Source organism: Achroia grisella, unplaced genomic scaffold, assembly GCF_030625045.1.
Source record: "Achroia grisella isolate CSIRO2021 unplaced genomic scaffold, CSIRO_AGI_Agris_v1 utg2138, whole genome shotgun sequence".
Taxonomy (NCBI): Eukaryota; Metazoa; Arthropoda; class Insecta; order Lepidoptera; family Pyralidae; genus Achroia; species Achroia grisella.
In genome coordinates, this window is record NW_026712712.1 from 480,518 (window position 1) to 502,253 (window position 21,736).

General features: G+C 33.1%; 1 protein-coding gene across 1 annotated transcript; it reads left to right on the forward strand.

Annotated features, from left to right (window-relative positions):
* The first annotated feature begins 1,859 nt into the window (after positions 1-1,859).
* On the forward strand, positions 1,860-21,664 carry LOC131842167 (symplekin-like). The gene is made up of 13 exons (XM_059190696.1): positions 1,860-1,928; positions 2,041-2,234; positions 3,511-3,706; positions 4,160-4,341; positions 4,497-6,052; positions 6,458-6,700; positions 7,345-7,566; positions 8,206-8,312; positions 9,239-9,344; positions 10,520-10,638; positions 19,357-19,500; positions 20,234-20,440; positions 20,779-21,664. The coding sequence occupies exons 1-13, from the start codon at positions 1,884-1,886 to the stop codon at positions 20,836-20,838; spliced, it is 3,381 nt and encodes a 1,126-aa protein (XP_059046679.1). The 5' UTR covers positions 1,860-1,883; the 3' UTR covers positions 20,839-21,664.
* Positions 21,665-21,736: the final 72 nt, after the last annotated feature.

The following is a 21,736-nucleotide window of genomic DNA, read 5'->3' on the forward strand; positions in this document are numbered from 1 at the left end:
ATCAAAATTCAAAATTCAAAGGCTTATTTCTTCGAAATTACTGGTCATTTTGAAATAATACTTAGGGTTCGCATACCTTTATCGGATACTACTACTACACGGAGTTTCGTCAAAATAAAATATCTAGGTTAGGTATAATAAATTCATAATTAATAGACCGTTACGGTATCTGTATATATTCGGATCAAAACACTATACTATGAAATAAGAACGAGTATGTAAATTGATTAACACAAGTAATTGATTTTTGAAATATATTCAGAGCCAAAAAGTCTTCTTTCTTTATTTATGTACTTGTTAGATGCGACAGCGACTTTGTTTTATACTATACTATACTATACTATGTAATGATTGATATACCTAAAATAAATAAAATATCTGAGGTTTGGACAAAAACTCAAAGGGTAATTTATTTTGAAAAAGTATTTTGAAAATACCTATTTTGCTTTTAGTGTTATAGTACTTTAACTGATATGTTTTAAGTAACAATGTTTAATTATAATTAATACTACTGCACCAACACTCCGATCGTGCAAAAAAATTTGCTGTTTCATTATTTTTTAGTTCAATTAGTGGTCTACCTAAGTCCTGGGCTAAGGGGGGAGAGTCATGACGCCCCCATGACTCCCATGACCTCCATGACGCTCCCCCCTGGATCCGCCGTTGCGTCTTCTCTTTATTCGCTCAGTAACGTTGTTACAAAAGAAAAGATTCCCGTCCAAAAAAATAATAAGTATTGAGGTTTGATCTGGAGTCACGTTACTCCAGACTGATTTCTATGAATATTTAGATTAGATAGACTATTATTCTTGAAATACTAGCTAGACATTATTAAGTTACTGTAGCCATAATGTAGTAGCCCAAACGTGCCAATGAGGAAGCCCTTGGCAAATGCTGCACCCTGATTGGCCCGTTTGAATTGGATCAAGAACTGCTCGTATGCCAAAAAGGTGGATTTGTATAAAATCGTGTATAAATCGCGTAATTATTATTATTACTCGTCGTGACAGTTGTGGCTCAAAACGGATCAACATTTATATATGGTCATTTGGCATTAGATCAACAAAAGGCCTCCGGATCAACAAGTGAAAAAGGATCAACAAAAAACTACCTATACGGCACGTCTGAGCCACAAAGTGCCCAAGGGGATATTTATATATATATATATATATATATATATATATATATATATATATATATATATATATATATATATATATATAGCTATTGATTTTATTTAGGTTATAATAATACTAGAAACTTTATACAGATGTTAATACTTTATTTTCATAACTCAAAAGTCTGAAACCTATAAATAATTTTTAAAGAAAGTAGTGCGTAATTGAATATGTAATATTGAATATTATATATTCTACTCCATGGAGTTAAACTTAAGGAAGGTATACTGGCAATTTATAAATACGCATTTCTTTATCAATATACTTCTAAATAAAGATTTTTTATTTTTTTAGTAACAAATTTTGTAAATTGCTAAAAATTTGTTCATTTTACTAAAATAATGCGAAAGGGACAGAGTGCTTTAATATAAAGTTTTACATTTGAAGTCGATATGTACATTCCTACATTTCATAAAAATAAACTTTATTGCTTCTAAATAAGGTCTAAATTAATTTTCACAACATCTTGGTCTGGTAGTGAGTCATTAATCTGATTTCGTTTGTCATTTTGTGACAGCACAGAGTACAGAGACTTTTTAAATTTGAATTTGATTCCATGTCATTTCATTGTATCGTATGCTGTATTTAAATTCGTAAATGTTTCTTTGTAGATGCAAATAATTGTGATAAAAATATTACAGATTCTAATATAAAATGAATGATATTTCACATGTTTGAAATTTAACTGGATATAATACTGCCATTATGTCTAATAAATACCATCAAAGTACCACTCTCGCACAGAATCAGGTTTGTTACACATTGTGATCGCGCTGATATATTTTAAATTTACTACAATAAATGTATTGTAATATTTTTAGCTGGATATTGACTTTTATTATAAAGTTGTTTTTATTAACAGTTGATACAATGGCTCAACGAAGCAGGAATGGCGGAGGGCAACAAGAAGGCAGATTTACTAAGAAAATCCATAGAAATCCTTTTACATCAAACGCCTCAGATGATCCCTGTATATATGGACAATATATTAAGTTGTGTTAGTGATAAATCTACCGACGTTAAAAAAATTGTTGTTGGTTTCATTGAAGAGTTGAGGTGAGATAATTTTGAAGATCTATGCAATTAATAGGTTATTTAATTAAATTAAATAATCATATAAAAATAACCTTTGTAATTTTATGGATTATAATGAAATGAAGCTTCCTCCTTATGCTAATGGTATATGAACCCAGCCAGCATATACAATTAGCATAGACAGAAATAACACTAGAAGATATAAGATAAGATGATATCAGATCACTTAGCCTACTGTAAATTAATGGCAATTTTTAGGTAGACCGTGTGGTGGTCAAGTTAAAATGATACATTATCTGCAATGGTGGAATTGGTTCCCAGTTTTAATAATCTTCATTATAATTTTTTTGTGCATTTTAGCAATTACTTAGAAATTAAAAACTTCATAGACTTTGCTTGATCTGTATTTTTGCTTTAATGATTATGACTGAAGCTCACTAGTATTGCATTTGCAAATATGATTTAATTTATCTCAAATAATTATAATAAATCTATATAATATGAAGAAGTTTAAAAGAGTTATATAGAAGTAGTATTTTAGGAAGACTGTAAAAAAGTTGACTTGTTTATTTGTAAGTTGTAGTAGTGTTTGTAGAGTACAGATTAGGCAGTGAAATTATAGGATAAGAGATATGATATCTTAGTGTTCTGGAATAGTACACATGAGTAGCACATTGCAAGTGTCATATGTGTCCTTGGTGCTATTCATGTACCTACTTGTCATATAGTTGATAGTCACAACGATTCCATCAAGTGGGTCATTGATTGTTGCATTTTCAGTTAAATAAAAAATAAACCTACTTATATTGCATTGGATTCAGTCAAGTAGTATTTTCAGTATTCAAAATAATTAGGAATACTACTAAAACATTGTAAATTATAGTACACTATTGTTAATTGGTTAAAAATAGTGATATACGTTAATCATTAATCAACAAGAAGTTGGTTTGCTGACAAGCAACTTAATTTCATTATGGCCATGTTTTCTTTGTTTGTTTAATTTATATGTGGTTGAAATTCCCACTTTGAAAGGTATACCAGCGAAATCTCTCTACCATCTTCTAAAAGATCTTGGTCTGTCTAGCACTGCAGTATGTTCTATACTACAATACATATCTGAATACTCGCAGGCTACTACTAGACTTGACTCGGCAGAAACATGGATGGTGAAGGTTCATGTTAACATATGCCGACTAAGGGGCTTCTTAAACCTATACCTGGATCACTGCTCTGTTTCCCCTCTGTGCCACATGATAATGAATGCTAAGAAATTTGTCTCCATTATTTGTGATTTTAGTAAAAAACATCCAGATCACTTACCCAAGGTGGTCAGTCAGCTTCGGCTTCTCCTCTTAGACAATGTGATTGCCGTACAGAAGAGAGCCATACAGGCTGCCAGTATTGTGTATAGAAATACATTAACATGGATTTGTATGAGTGATGCTGAGTCAACTGAGTTACAGTTCGTTTGGGAACATGTTACACAGTTGAAGGTTAGTTTTCAATCATAATACTACTAGTTGTGCCCTCAACTTTATGTTTGTACATTAGTAGACTTCAAAAATGAAATAACTTTTTACACCATGTATTATTTCATTAATAATAAAATAGGTGGCATATTAATAAAATCTTATCAAAAATAATTATTGTACCGCTTTTTTTATTTTTTATGAATATATATAGTATATAACAACATATCCTATGAAAATTTTATTTTACTACAGTCATTTATATGTAAATGTGTTTTGCTTTGTCATGATCATAAGAACATAATTTTGTTAAATCTAAAAAGTATACCTTAACACTAATTACAAAAAGTATAGTTAACTATCAACATCATTAAGAATGGAACACTTAACATGTTCATATTATTAATATTCTTAAATTTACTTAGTTTAATTTCAAATACTTAAATATAGCCAGTAATCTAATTCTTCCTTCAACAGCTGTTGGTTTTAAACATGATAGACAGTGACAATGAAGGCATTCGTACAAATTCAATTAAGTTTTTGGAGGAGGTGGTATTACTTCAGAGCTCAAGTGAAGGTACAGACAATGAATTGAGTTTAGACAGCCTACCAAAGCATCTGCCATTCATAAACAGACTAGCTCTTGAAGAGGAATCAGAGTGAGTATCTTTATTGCTATTCATGTAATTACGTTTTTTTTTTCTAATATATAAGTTCCAAACAATATAATATGATACTGTAGGTAATACATGTACTTGTATTAAAACTTTAGATGTTAAAAAATGTGAATATTTATTACATTTAATATTTTCAGGCACATATTCAAGTTGTTAGTTAAATTTCATAATTCACAACACATTTCTAGTGTGAACTTGATGGCTTGTATGACAACTCTATGCCTACTTGCAAAATTACGACCCAAATACTTGGCCCGAGTCATACAAGCACTGGGCGACCTACATACTACGTTACCACCGACATTGTCACAATCCCAAGTCAATTCAGTAAGAAAACATTTGAAGATGTTGTTGATAAACCTAATAAAGCATCCGTCATCTAACGAAATGTTGCCGCAACTTACTCAACTGCTCATCGATATAGGCATGACAACTCAGGAAATAAACAAGGCCGTACCTAAAGAAAAAAGGAATAAACGGTTGGGTGAAATTAAGAATGGAGATACTCCTTCAAAAAGAATTAGAATAGACTCTCCTCAAAGTAATAGTCAAGAAAGTGACAGTAACAGTAACAGTCGGAGTGATTTTAATCTTTTTGAAGAAGACAGCAATCAGTCTATGCTGAAATCTTCAGTTACAGAAGACACACTTTTTGAAGGTTTGAACAATGTTGATAATGTCGTCAACCTTGTAACGAATACATTATTAAATACACTTCCCAATGAAATGCCCAATTATTTTCTTAATGCTTATAAACCCATACCTAACTCGGGGAGCAAAGCACAAAAGAGGAATTTAGCAAAAATGTTGTTGTCCCTAATTAAAGATGAACCAGTTGTTCCACCGGTGGATGAGCGACCATCTCTGTCAGATATTGCTGCTAAAATTCCTTTACTTAGAGATGATGATGAGAAAATGACTCTAAAAAATGCTGTTGCTAAGTTACAAGAGTCCACAAAAATAGAAAGAAAAGTTGAAAGTGCGGTTTCTAAACTAATGGAAGAGACACGTCAAGAACAGTTAAAAGAAGAGGAGAGAAGAGCTAAAGAAAAAGAAAAGATTGTACCCCCACCTACACCTACAGTTCCTAAATTAAAACAAAAAGTCAAACTGTTGAAATTACAAGAAATAACTCGTCCCATACCCAAAGAAATAAAAGAGAAGTTAATGATTCAAGCAGTTGGAAGAATTTTACACGCGGAAAAGGAAAGTGCTATCGGTGGCGCCTCTCAAATTCGATCAAAGTTTATAACTATTTTTGCATCAAGTTATACACCAGAAATTCGAAATCTAGTTCAAAATTATATATTAGAAGACCCATTGAACAGAATAGATTTGGCTATATCATGGCTGTATGAGGAATATGCTTTTATGCAGGGATTCAATCGTCATCCAGTGACTCTGCAGCCCAAAGTTCATGAGAAACCTGATCAGAATTACAATCAGTTGCTGTGTACACTTATTACAGAAATGTCAGAGGGAGGAGATCTTGTAGTGGAAAACGCAAAAGATGTATTACTTAGAAAAATATATGCTGAAGCTCCATTAGTTACAGATGAAGCTGTAGATTATTTAAAACATTTAGTGACTGAAGAGAAGTTTGCATTTCTAGCATTAGAAATATTGGAAGAACTGTGTATAATGAGACCACCTCGTGCTCATAAGTATGTGCCATCGCTCATATGCCATGTCTGTTAGTATTATTTTTTATGCTATAACAATAAGTACTAATATAAGTTAATACTACTACTTCTCATACTAACTTGTCTTCCATTCTAGTGGATATTTCCCTAAACATGTTACATTTTTGCATGCCTAGGTTATGACCATTAAAAATCAGATGGCATGTTTCTATTGTGTTCTAATAAAAACATGATTCTAGTATTTCTGTACGCTTCTTATGCCTTTTTGACTTTGACATTAAATCTGTCTTTCCAGAAAGTTAGTTTTACAGTTTTCGTCACAAGTAACTTACACTACATAAATAATAACGGTCGTCGTATGAAAACGTTATATCCATAGTGTATCTGTAAAATCGAATTCCATGTGTATAGAATTAAGTTGTTAAGTATAATAAAATAATTTAATGACTTTGCAGTATCGAGAAATGAAGAAATTAGGGAGAGTGCTTTAAAATCAGTGGTCAAGATCTACACTCGTAGTACAGAATCTGTAAAGAAAGTGATAGAGAAGCATGCACTGTTATATTTAGGATTCATCTCACTAGGAAGTCAAACACCTGAATTGCTCACCGCCAGACACGGCTTGTCGATGCCATGGAATGATGAGATGTTCAAAATGTGTTTAAATTTGGTTATGGCTCTGTTTCCTTATAATGAAGGTTAGTGATTTATTTTAATTCATATAGCGTCCATATTCATTCCATTGTCATTCGTTGTGTTTTAGTTGTTACAAGCGACTTCGTCTGATATTTTGAAGATAAGATGTTTCCATTTTTGTGATATAATTTATCTTTTCATCAAATTAAAAAAAAACGTAAAGAGGCAATAAATTCTGCATTTATAATTTTAGTATGAATTTGTCTGTGTATGGAGCATAGAGGAATTGTGTCTCTTTTAAAATATACTCGCATAATATATTTTTACTGATTGTAAAGTAGGACGATGCATTGTTCATTCAAAATGATATGATATGTTTGTGTAGCTAAAAATGGATTAAGGTCAAACATCTTTGAATGGATGCACCTTTTTAGCATTGTACATTTATAAGTTGCAATTGTGATTGTTGTTTGATCAGTGGGTAAATAGAATCATTTATTTACGGAAAATGTTCCAGGATTAGTTTTTATGCAATTGACAACCTCTGTTTCGAAATGTTTTTGCACACGACCTCGCTTTTCAATCCTTTATATATAGGTATTTACAAAAAAGTTTTTAAATATGTCTATAAGATGTCTTGCACCTACTCGTATAATATGTGCTCGTAAGTGATATGTCTACATTTAATGAATTGTTATTTTGTCAGAGCTTATAGTGGAAGTGGGTCGCGTGTACGGATGTGCGGGGTCTGAGGCGAAGCGCGTGGTTCTTCGCGCGATGGAAGGCCCGGTGCGGGCCGCGATGGGCGCCGCTGGCGGCGAGCCGGCGTCGCCGCACCTACGGCCCGCATTCCGGGCCCTGCTTGACGAGTGCCCACGTGGCGCCGAGACCCTCTTAACTCGACTCGTACATATATTCACAGAGAAAGGTTAGTTTTTATTAGAGCATATGTCCACTACGAATGAAAATTAATGAGTATTATTTTAGTATTTATAAAACATGTTCTTTTTGTTTTTTTACTACGGCAAACAAGAATACAGACCATCTCATTGTAAACGGTTACCGTAGCCTATGGACACCTTGGAGTATCTCTGCATACCTTAAAGTTGGATGGTAGATAAGAGCATTATGGCCAACTGTACAATTCAATAAAGTTTAAATAAATAATTATCCCATATATAGATATAAATCTTAACTCCCAGAATACATTAGATAGTAATCTAATTTTCTAATATATAAAATTCTCGTGTCACAGGTTGCGTGTTTATACTCCTTCGAAACGGCTTCACCTATTTTGATGAAATTTTATTTGTATATTCAGTATGTCTGAGAATAGGTTTATAACCAATTTTAAAACCCCCAAGTGTTAAGGGTGGCTCACACCAAATTTTTTTTTTATTTTTTTTATTTTATTATGTGGCATTAAAAATTCTTACGGCCTTAAATTTTCACCCTTCTACTATCAACCATTATTTTTTTATAGATTAATAACGCTATAAATTAATAAATTTATATAGCAAAACAACGTTTGCCGGGACAACTAGTAATTAATATGTGTTGCTTGCAGCGCCACCTAGTGCGGAGCTGGTGTCACGTGTGCGGGAGCTGTACGCAACGCGGGTATCAGACGTACGGTTTCTTATACCTGTACTCACGGGATTATCCAAGAAAGAAGTGAGCCATTCCTTATAATTGACCTTAGTAACTTTGTGGGCCACTGTGGTCTATTGGTTTAGCACACCGCTTTATTTTCAATGATTGCGGGTTCGATTCTCGTTAGACACAATTTTGTATTGATGTGTATAATTGATTATATTGGCTGGGTGTTTTCTATCTATATATCTTCTACTGATGTACATATGTATCTTGTATAATTGCTTCCCTCAATAAATGACCACTAAAAGAATTTTTAAAATGGAACCAGTGATTACCCCTATCATCTAAACTCACACACTATATCTTTTAATAATATTTGTATAGGTATATGTTTATAAAAATGTATTTAAGTACCTATTTATATTACTTGTATACAACAGTAGTAGTACTGCTTTGGGATTAAACGATGAAAAGTGACTGTAAGTTTATGATGATTGATGACTCTTAATGAACTATAGGATTGTTTATTTATCTTTAACTAGCGACCCAATACCGGCTTCGCACGATTATGCATTAGAAATCTTTGAATTACTCGTCTTGTTCTAAACTATAACATACATGTTATAGTATAGTATAGCATATAATATAAACCATCCTCTTGAATCATTCAATCTGTTGCTGAAAACTGTATTAAAATCCGTTGCGTGTTTTGAAATACATAAGTGAACATACAGCGGCGGCGACTTTGTACTTTGTACTGTACTAATTACTCGCCCCGGCTTCGTACGGATCTTCATGTATTATATATATAAACCTACCTCTAGAATCACTCTATCTATTAAAAAAAATAGCTTCAAATTCCGTTGCGTAGTTTTAAAAATTTAAGCATACATAGGGACAGACAGTGAGAGAGTCTTTGTCTTGTACTATGTAATGATATAATAAAGATTATTTATAATAAAGATTATTATGCTTCTATTATATAGAGTATTTGCATATTTCAGATTTGTGCTGCGTTACCTAAATTTATCAAGTTGAATCCCGTTGTGGTAAAAGAAGTTTTTAACAAGTTGCTGGGCTTACAAAATATTAATGAGGAGAACTCACCAGGTAATGACTAATGATAAATAAATATGTCTGCAAGTATAAAGCATATCTAATAATTAGGAACAAAGTAAGGCGATGATAGATGATAGTCTCAAATTTAAAGTGTAGTAATTATATCTCTAATGTTTTGTTGTTATTGTTGAAGATATAAGACAATTAGTTACATATATAAAAAAATAAAAACATATACAAATATACTACTATATAATGTCATATTGTTTTATAGTAAATGCTATAAAAATGGATGTCTTGTAGTACATATAATAATGTTAAATACTTATATAATCTATTTTTTAATACTGTCATATTTAATTTGAATAAACGTATCTTCAATTTTATGATAGACCAATGGAAACATTTATAAATCAAATGTTTAAACCTGTAAAGGATTAAAGGTATCTTTAATATATTTTACACACCTATAAAACAGGGATGAAAATCAGTTTCAGTGTGTACTTAACTACACGATTTCGTTATGTCGAATGTCGAATGTGACCACTTAAAAAATCGTTCCTTGTCTGTGGTACATTACCTTTGCTCAGAACTTTGTCAAAACTTCGATATCACTTTAAAAATGGTCAATTTATTACTGTTTAATTTTTCAGTGTGCATGGTTTGTAAGTAGTTTTATTGTTCTTATACCAATATTTAACCGTAAAAAAACTGTCTACCTATTACGGCCTCGATGGTCTAGATAGAGGTTTAGCACACTGCCTTACCTTTGACGGTCGTGGGTTCGATTCCTCGCACGGCACAAACTATTGTATAGCCAAGATTAAAAGTAGCCTGTGACGCACGAATAAATTGCATTAGTCAAGAAAATGATTTTAGTTTAAAGTCGATCACTTTCACGCGTATATGCTATTATTAATTGGTTCACCCTAAAGTATAAATATAGTAAAATAATTTCTAAAGTACAAGATATTTTGATTGCAATAATTATAACATATGTACTTCTATCTATGATCCTCGGATATAATTTGTTTTGTATATGTTTGTTTGTTGTTCAGTAAAAACATTTAAATACACACAATGCAATGATCATAAAAATAAATTGTACAATGGCGGACTTATCCCAAATGACAGTTATTCAGATTCATTATATAGTTAATTTCCAATGTAACTTATTCTAATCTAATATGATCAGGCAATAACATTTTCTATGTGTTTATTTGCAGTCACGCCCGCCGAGTTACTTATAGAACTACATTTAATAGACCCCAACAAAGCGGATCTGAAATACATCATAAAGGCGACCGCACTGTGCTTTGCTGAGAAACTTATATACACACAAGACGTAAGTGATAAATATATCTACATATTGTACAAAAATATTAATGATTTTATTTCTTAGTAGTCATTTACCACGACTTCGTGCGCATGGAATTTTATTTTTTTATTTATTAAAATGAACAATATATCTAAAATAAAAATAGCCTAAGTACTTATAATGTTGTGTGAATTGTCTAGGGATATTTTTTTTTTTTTTTTTTTTTTTTTTTTTTTTTTTTTTTTTTTTTTTTTTTTTTTTTTTTTTTTTTTTTTTTTTTTTTTTTTTTTTTTTTTTTTTTTTTTTTATTCTTTATTGCACTATAAAGAGTGTACAAGAGGCGAGCTTAATGCCATATGGCATTCTCTACCAGCTAACCTTTGGGTAGAACTAGAAAGCGTTGTAGGGCAGTAATGGCAAAAATTTGTGATAATAATACTGTACTAAATAATTAGGCAAACAAAATCTATGTACATATATAATTTATGTTATATAAATATAATATATACTTTAAACATACACATATATATATATATTGAAATATATAAATTATACAGAATAAATACATAAATACGCTAAATATAGTTGAAAGTACCTACTTAACTCAACGCCAAACAGTTAAAGCTCATTTTGACGACTCAACAGGTAATTAAATAGTTTCGTTTTAAAAATGGTCTTACTCGGTGCTCTACGCAGGTCTACAGGCATTATATTCCAGAGGTTAATTGCCGTAACTGTGAAGGAGTTTGACATAAAGCTTGTATGATGGGAAGGAGTAGAGAGAAGGAGGTTATGAACTGAACGGAGGTTACGTGAATGAGAGTCGCCAATGAACCGAAATCTATTTTTCAAATAAGTGGGAGAGGAAGAGTCGAATATGATGGAGAAGAGTGTGCAAAGGATACGCAAGTTTCTGCGGTTACGAATTGACAACCATTTAAGTTCTGAGCGAAATTTAGAGACGTGGTCATACTTTCTCAGCCCAAAAATGAACCGAATACAGTTGTTAAGTAATCGGTCCAACTTATTCAACTGATCTTGGGAGAGATTAGTAAGACACACGTCAGCATAATCAAAATGCGGAAGTATAAGTGATTGGACAAGGAGCAATTTAGTGGAAGGTGGGAGAAAGAATTTAAACCGATAAAGAACACGGAGAATACCTGTAACCCTGCGAGATACCTCCGCTACCTGTAAATGCCATCGAAGTGTTGGGTCAATCAATATACCTAGGTCCTTAACGGAGTGACAAAACGGGATAACATTATTTTCAAAACGCACATACGAATTGATTGTATTTAACTTGGATAGAAGTTTTGTGCTGCCTATTATTATCGCCTGGCATTTGACTGGGTTAACTGATATGCCAAAACGACGGGACCAACGGGATACACTGTCGAGATCTGCATTTAGTTGATCAACTGCTGCATTGATGGCATTAGGTTCAGCTTGGGCATAAAGTTGTAGGTCATCTGCGTAGAGGTGGTAAGAGCATTTGAGGTGTGAGATAACAAGATTAATAAAAAGAGAAAACAGAAGTGGAGAGAGAATACCGCCTTGTGGAACACCAGCGACCAAGTCACACCAGTTAGATAAGTCTTGCCCGGAGCGCACAGCCTGCTGGCGACCACGAAGATAGGAAGAAAACCATTCCAGCACTGACGGCGAGAAGTTTAGATGGGAGAGTAACATCAGTAGCAGGTCATGATCAACACAATTAAAGGCATTGGAGAAGTCAATTAGTACCAAGATGGTAAGTCGAGTGTTCTCCATAGCCTCACGAAAATCTTCCGTTACATTGAGTAATGCAGTGGTGGTGCTGTGTCCAGGTCGAAAACCAGATTGGAAAGGACTCAGAATGTTGGAATTTGCAATAAAAGAGGAAACTTGCTTATGAGTAATAACCTCGAGGACTTTTGAGAGAAATGGCAAGATCGATATAGGTCTAAAATGACAAGGAAGAGAAGGATTTGAGATTTTAGCAAGGGGTATAACAAATGCCTTTAGCCACAATTTGGGAAAACAGCCGTAGGATAGCGAGAAATTAACAATGTGAGTAAGAACAGGAAGAATTATATCTAATAGAAGAAAGACCATAGCTCTACTCACTTCATCATAGCCCTTGGCATTTGATTTAATGGATAGGACTGCTTTGCGTATATCGTCGTCAGATACTGGAGAAAATGTGAACGAGTCAGAAGCGAGTGCAGGCATGGATTTAATTTCCTGTAAGGTGGATTGTTTAATACTTGTATTGAGAGTTGTTACAGAGGAGAAGTGATTATTAAGATTATTTAATGGCACTGTTAAATCGGAGATGGTTGGGGCTTTCCCAAAACCAAGGGAATTGAGGAATTTCCATACGTCTGCTGAAGGTGAATTTAAAATATTTTTATGAATATGTCGGCGTTTTGCAGCTCTTACCACCTGATTGCAACGATTTCTAGCCCGTTTGAACAGCTGAAAGTTAATAGCACTTCTCTCCTTTTTATAAGTGCGAAAAGCTCTGTCTCTCTTCATCATAGCCTTACGGACATCATCTGTAATCCACGGAGCAGGCGGACGACGCAGTTTTACCTTACGAACTGGGGCATGTTTGTCAAACAAACATAAGATCTGTGCATTAAACACAGATACTTTGTCGTTAATATCCGCAGTGTCATACAGCGGCTTCCAATCAATAAGTGTAGCGTCCTGACAAAGTAAAGTTCTATCAATTCTGTTGAAATTACGCACGTTGACGATGATTGGCTTTGGCTTAACAGGCTTGATTTTATAAGTTAGTAGTAGAAGGTCGTGACGTGAAAATGCTGGAGCGCTGTACTGATCATACTCGATAACATGATCGGTTGAGGATGTGCAGATGATGTCCAACCACGTATCATCCGTGCTAAAGTTGTGATGTGTTGGCCTTAACGGTAAAATTGTGAAATCCGCGGAGGCGAATATGGATTTTAACTTGCGAGATTCAGAAGAGTCCTTCAACAGATTGGTGTTAAAATCGCCCATAATGATGACGTGTTTATAACAAGTATTTATGTGATCAATGGCAGTATCAAGATCCAAGAAAAAATCTGTTGAAGGTGGGCAGTAAACAACACCGACAGCAACTTTGGTCCCCTTGAAGTCAACCTCTATAAATAATAATTCAGCTGTGCCTGCGAATTCCGAAGGTGAAGATAAAATTATTTTGTAATTTATATTACTACGCAGGTAAATAGCGACACCGCCGCCACCTTTACCTGTACGGTCGTTCCTAATTAAGACATAGCCAGGAAGTGGATAAGTTGTTGAAGGTAACCCAGGTTTAAACCATGATTCTGAGATCAGTAACGCGTGGAGATTAGGTTCAGAAAATGTGTCGAGCAAGTCGTTATAATGTGCCGGCACGCTTTGAGCATTTATGTGGCATACATTAAAAAATTTTGATTTTTCTAATTTTTCACATAGTAAGTTTTTGATGCAAATATTGTCAGAAAATGGTGAGTTAGCGGAATGGAACGATAAACTACTATCACCTGCAGAGTCATACGAGTCTTCATCAGTTAGCATTGAGTCTCAAGTACTTAATTTTAAAAACTATACAATAAATATATGTATATATATATACTATATAGAAAATAAAAAAAAATAAATATATTAATAAGTATAGATATTAAAGATTAACTTATAATAATTGAATTATTAATCTAAAGTAATATATAAACGCCAAAAACGCTTTGTAATTTGATTACCTGCCGGGACGCTGTAACAAGTATAAATAGATATAATTATCAATACATAAAGTCAAGCAATACTATATACAAAAAGGTGAAACGAAACGCAGTCGAGAAAGCTCAGTGACAATCAGTGGTTATGTCAGTCGGTGTCAATCAAATGCTCAAATTGAAATTGAATGATTACAATTTATGAAATGTCAACAAGATAGTCGTAATGACAATGAGTAATGAGTTGTTTAAAAAAAAAATAGTCACAACAAAACTTCATTAAGAGGCCTATTACAAAATGATGCCGCTCAACTTTAGGTATAATCGCATGGATTTACGCACACACACAGTATTACACGCACACAGACGCAAATAACCGTGTAGCGCAATCGGTGTGGATTTAGTATGAACCATTTTGATCCTTGTAATATTTTAATTAATAATGTGATATGTTTCTACTTAACTGAGACTACTTATTGGATTTTTTTAAATAACGTGATTTATCTTAATTATCAAAGTGCTAATAATGACCATATTTTTTTATTATATTATTCCTAGAGGGTTGATGTCAGGATGCTGGCCGATTGTACAACTAAAAGCCAAAACCTTAAGTAATATGAGTAACAAATAATTGGGATAAGGACAGGAAGATGAAATTACTATAACATAAATTTATTAATTAATTCTTCTTACATATTAATTCAGTTTATTTATTAATAGATACAATATAATTTATTATAAGAGTCGGATACATTATTGCCATATTCACTTGTTCTAAATATTATACTTAGCAAATAATTATTTTATTTATATATAATAGTTGTGTTTTCAAGGCTTTGTTTTGATTTAAAGGTCCCATCCTTATATGTATATTAGGTGTGTCCGCGACTTCGTCAGCGTGGTATAATGAAATTGACCAAATAAAGGAAATATATTTAGATTATAACCTAAAAAAGTTTCTTTGTTTCAATTAAACAATGACGATACTTTTATACAACCTTTCATCTCCGCTTTTAATCCCTTACAATACTTTTTTCGCACTATAAAGTAGTCTATCTTATATACCTTTCTCAGGGTATACTATCTGTGTATATGTATATCTATCTATATAGACTACCTGTGTATATATATGGTAGTGAATTTACAAGGTACAGGGGAATAACACCGAGTTTTCAGGAATGGCAACGCATGAGGGAAAAAATGTGCTGATATGAACATGGCAGGTACTGCTCATGTATATAGGCGACGGTTACCCCTTTCCATCTGGAGAGCCGTCAGCTTGTTTGCCATTCTAAGTTGTAAAAAAAAAGCTTCAACTGCTATCATTGCTGTTCCTGCATCATTGACGTCGCCGCATGATATTGGCTGATATTGCAGCTTCTCGTTCTTGGTTGGCCGATTCTTGATTCTTGATAAATAATTAATTGTTAATGTCAAACCTTTTTATAAATTATTATAAGACGCCTCATTGATTATATGTAATGAAATCACCATGAGCTATAGAGCTTTTGGACAGAACCTTAAAAGACCTTAGAAACACCTCTGCTCTCATTGGCGGGATTACTTTTATACTTTTGCTGGAGATTTCTGAAAGACTCTCTGTGTCATTAACATCGTCTCCCTTATGGACTTTAATTGAAAGTTTAAAACTACTGACAAATTTGAGAGCTCATTTTTATGGAAGCACAGATAGTGATTTCCCACACTAAATGCTCAAACTTGAGGAAGGAATTTCTCAAAAGCATGATCCAGTCATGAAATCCGCCCGCTCGCTTATTAAGCCCGCCGAACATGTGCAATGGCGTCCCATTGGATATATTGCTTACTAAAGAATTGAAAGACAATTTAATTGTAGACCATTATAACCGGTACGTTAGCTGGGCAACCAGCTTATATACCAAGAATACCGATGATTCCAACTGATCTGCCAATACCATTTTAACGGCTTCAATTTCCGGTTAAAATATCATCTACACATGTAATAGATCTATGTATGTTTTGATCTTAAAAAACTACGCAGATTTTGATTCGTTGTTATTTAATAGACAGAATAGATAGACTCAAGAGGAAGGTTTATATATAACGTCCCAATACTGTACACGGATCTTTAAACGCGCGATAACCTATATATCCCATATTCACGCGGGCGAAGCCGCGAGCTAAAAGCTAGTCTCTAAATATAAACATTTATAATGTTGTTGACTTTTCACCCAAACACGCATAATTATTTGACATAACTGTACAGTAATGAAAGTCCAACGAGTATAATAACAGAATAGCTGCAATTTAGAAATATCTGTATTGTGTAAAATAAAATAAAATTGGATAAAATATCTCTAAACATTAAGGAATATAATTTATATATAATTTGGTAATTTATTTACAATCCACATTGCATACTAGATGATATACACTATATAACACAAGACAAATGTACGTAAAAATAATAATGGTATTTTTATAAACAATAACCCTATTTTAATTTAGAAAAAAACTACAAAATAAACATAGAGTAAAATTGGTTTACATTTTCTTACATTTTTCTCTCAGATAAGCGTTATTTTTAAAAATACTAAAATGTTATCTTTTTTAATTTTAACAATTAATTGCCATTAGTGTGACGAAATACCATGCTCTTGTGCTTTTCATAGTCCAGCAGGGTAGGTAGGTTTTATTTGTAGCATAACTGTACTTTTGTCTTGGCATGCTAAAATAAATATTATATATATATTTAACAACAACTTTAAATTAATATTCGTAGAAATAAGTATATATTAGCAAAATTAATTAAATATTACTTAAATTATCAAAATGGTTTAGTCGCTCTATACTAATGTTCACTGACGAATGTCTTATCTTAGCGGTGTTGTAAAAAATGGCATAGGTCCTACCTCGACGAGCGCTAGCGCGCCACTGAGAATTTACTTTTGGCGCAACGGAATTTATACAACTTTAAATTATTATTATTGTTTATTTTTTTCTTAGAAACTTATATATTTTTTTTTTTATATTTCTAATTTACAAGTATATTAACTTTATTATTATGTTTTTTTTATTCAAAAATTTCGTTGTATTTATGAGAAAATTAGAAATGATTATGGCAAAGTTTTGTTGAAATTTCGGGTTTCATTATGATCAATTTTTTAGATATTTAAGTTGAAAATGAAAAAAAGGACGATGCTGTCTCAATTTATAAAGTAATTATCAAGTTTTAGTACAAATATCATATCAATTTATGTTTGTTTATTAATGAACGACGACCCCAAACTTCTGTCTCTTAGCGTTTTTGAATAAACTATTTTAGAAATTAGGAAGACTAACAAAGAGAAAATTAACATTTCAAAGATGTTGTTTTTAAGATTAGATATCTATCTATATAATTCAGGAATCAAAATGTATATCCGACTCTTAATTTCTTAGAACCAGAACCCCAAAGACACTGCTTTTAGGCCAAAAAATGTGAAAGGCCTCTTAATATTATACAATAAAAGACGGTATTAAATATAAAATAAAAACAATATGACGGTAATATCATAGACAGCAATATACATAAATAAATAAATGAACAAATTGTAAGTGTAAACTATAAGAAGAGAACAAGAAAAATATCATAATAATAGAAATATAACCACTGACATAATGTTTTCGAGTGGAGAAGTATATACGTAGTATACAAGGCATATAAACACGCGACGACTAGATCATTTCCTGGTCACCCTGATCGACCGCTGCTGCTTTGTAACAGCGGAAGCAGACCTACCACTGACGCCCACAGTTTCAGAAACCGAAGCCACATTCACAGATGCAGGCGCCGCATAAGTTTCGGCTGGCTTATGTAAAGCGATCAGCTTTTCCAACTCCTCTAATGTAAACAACTTGACACGTGAATTATCAGGAAGCTTCACACTTATAATTCCATCCAATGTCCACACATTACGGATCCCGAAATGTTTTCGAGCCTCGAAGAACAGCGACTGCCGCAAACGAGTCAAATACTCCGTCAGCAGATACGAGCTGCCCTTAAAAAGCGTCTTCTTTGCCCATATCGCCTGACGAAGTGATGGGTCAGTAAACTTCATCAGAATGGGGCGACATCGGCCAGCAGAAGGAGCACCAAGGCGGTGGCAGACCTCGAGTTTATCAGATGTGCATTCCTGTACTCCTAGGTGCTTGGTAATGACGGAGACTGCTACATCGCATACTGCCTCATCTGTCCTCTCTGCAATTCCCCCTAGAAGCAAGAACTTCTTGCGGTGACGGTTCTCCATTGCATCCATGCTGGTTATAAGGTGGCCAATTTGCTGCCTCAACAAAGCAACTGAAGAGCACATCTGCTCACGGAAACACTGGAACTCATCACTAAGTTGCTTCAAGCTGGGTTCTTGTGGGGATGCCTTCAGTTGTGCTTCAAAGGTGTTAATGCGCTCGTGAAGTCTCTTCTCCAAGATGGCCTGTGTTCTAAGTACATCAAGTATGGATGTCATTGTATGGGTGTGTTGCACAGTGAGATAGTGAAAGTTGTGTTAGCGTCTTCTGGCAGGTATTCAAATCACAAATATTATAGCATAGGGATGTAAATATAAATTATAACTACTATTTACACTATATTATAAAGAATTACTATTTTAAAATAAATAAAATTATACTACATATACAATATCAGCTGTTACTTATTTAACCGCCTACCCACTATTATTATTATATATTTTTTTCTTATTGATGATAATGGAATGGTGCACCCGCCAGCGTTAACGTTTTACACTGGCGGGACACCAGTGGAGGATGACATAATGATCGTGAATTCAGGTCAGTTAGGCCATCGTGGTAAACTCATCAGGAATTTATCACGATGGTTTCTAAGGGGAATCCACACGGTTCCCCACGGTCAACCTGATATGGTACATTGCTAGCAATGGTGTTATTAGTCCACATTACGCTACTAATATCTGAGAGCTCCGTCAAAATCAGTCCAGCCGTTTCACGAGATTACAAACAGAAGGACAGATAAATAATGATAATGAATTTATTCTTCAAAAAGGTAATAGCGGCTGTACTACAACGGTTGAGTGAAGAACCTGAAATTCCGGTGTTGATGATGCGCAGCGTACTGCAGGGACTCACCCTGTACCCGGGCTTGGAACCACTCGTGGTCAACGTGCTCCAACTTCTCATAGAGAAAGAGGTGAATATGATAATAGTGATAATATTCATTATAAAGACATACAAATTAATTAACATACTTCCCGACTATCAGTAACACTTAATAGCTGCTAATTAGCTTGTTGATTATATTTTAAAAATCAATACCATACATAACCTTTTTTTACTTTTATAGAAAATTAAAAAAAAGATTAATAATAATCTATTAAGCTTAATAAAACTTCATTGTGCACTAAAAATGTATAGAAATATCATTCAATAAAAAAATTATTAGAGGGTCATATAAGTCGCTGTAGAATAATCTCGTACATAACATGTTTTATAAACTACAAATATGAAAACATATTTGTAGTTTATAAAACAACATGTTTGTACTTTATATATATTGATGATAAATAAAATGACAATAATTTATCAAACATTATGTAATGACTTCTGTTACTTTATTAATTAATTAAATAATAGTTGGCATATTTATTAAAAATCATTTTAATCACCCCTTTGGACCACTAAATAAATAATATAACATAACATGGGATAAAAATCTACCATAAATATTTGTACAATTTATTTTTTCCTAATGTCATGTACTCTATGTGTTTGTAATTAATAAATAAATAATTTATCTGGCTGTCTACCATAATAAAGATTATTATAATATAACAATATATTTTGTACTTTTTGTTTCGTCATGATATTACGAATTTATTCCATGGGTAGATCTCACAATGTTTTTTTTTATGGGACTGTTACAGGTGTGGACGAACAAAGTGGCTTGGGAAGGCTGGATCAAGTGCTGTACACGTCTGTTGCCCGGCTCGTGCACCCTGCTCTCTGTACTACCGCCACGAGCGCTGCAAATAGCCCTCTCCTCAATCCCGACAGCGCTACAGCCGCTGCGTGCTCACGTGGCTAAGCTGCCGCCACCTTTACCGCCACACCTCGCTGCTCTATTACATCAGGTACCTAAATATTAACCAAAGGTAGACTAAAAAGTCTTCTACGTGGGGAACTCAGTCTCACCTATCTGTCACGTCAAGTTTGCTATGCGTTTTAGTTATAGGATACAGATTTGGCAGTGACATTACAGGACAGGCATAACATCTTCCAATGGAAATCTTCTCTGTTCTAAAAGAATAAAAAGTAAATCTTGTCAAAATCTAAGCTGTTTCCTTTATAGTTTTTCAGTTTTGACTAGAAGTGGCTGGTACTCCTTTCATAAAAAGTTGTAATTTTATATGTGAAGCCTACCACCATACAGGAAGAAATCATAAATGAAATAATTGTTTTATTTCAACAGGATGCCCAGTATACTCCACCGATGAACCCGCTAGAACCACTGCCTCCAGGGATGGAATGACAAAAGTACCCATACGATGTCACTCATGTCGTTATGACCGGATGACGCTAGTTACTTAGTTAAATATAATGTTCATAGTTAATAAAACTATGAACATTATAATTAAAGTATTATTGATGAATTTACTTATATAAATAAATACATCTTTTTCTTGGCTTACTTACCTTACACTGAATTAATGTTCTGATAGTATTGTAAATTATTATAAAATAAAAAAATTGTTACAAATATAAAATTCTTGTAGTTTTTAGTGATGGTACAAGATCTCAAAGATGATACTGGTCCCATAAGATTGATTGCAACTTTTACTCTTATAAAATACTCGCCGATTGTAAAATTGTAAAGCAATTTTGTAATTTTAAAATAAAAAGGTAGTAAAATCTAAACATTTTCTCTTAATTGTTTATTTTGACGAAACATGAATAATATTTTTTTACAAAATAGAACATAAGCATTAAATGAGAGCTGTTTGAAATTTTTGTACAGCAAGGGTTAAGAATTCAGACATTAAATATTGTATATAATAATATCGTGAAGTAATTAAAACTCTTTCTGTATAAAATACATTTGATTCTGTGACATTGCTAGAAGCAATTCGGTTTCGATCCACAGACAAAACTGCAGAAATAAAAGTGACATCCAGCGTAATTATAATATTGCATTGATATATCTACTGGATTCAATAATTTATACCAATTAGCCTATTCCATATATTGGGACTTTTCTACTAGCAATCTTGTTTAATATAAATGTATTTTATATATATGGAAGGTATTTCAATTGCATATGTTACATAATGAGCGTAAAATAAATGAATGAAATATCACTGTTTTGTTCTTTTTGTATATGACTAATACACTTTTCTACAGGCTGCTTATATATTTTTACTGAGCAAAGC

Coding starts and splice junctions, on each gene's coding strand:
- LOC131842167 (XM_059190696.1), top strand. CDS start 1,884: ATGTCTAATAAATACCATCAAAGTACCACTCTCGCACAGAATCAG. Junction 2,235..3,510: donor GGTTTCATTGAAGAGTTGAG/GTGAGATAATTT, acceptor TTGTGATTTTAG/TAAAAAACATCCAGATCACT. Junction 7,567..8,205: donor ACATATATTCACAGAGAAAG/GTTAGTTTTTAT, acceptor TGTTGCTTGCAG/CGCCACCTAGTGCGGAGCTG.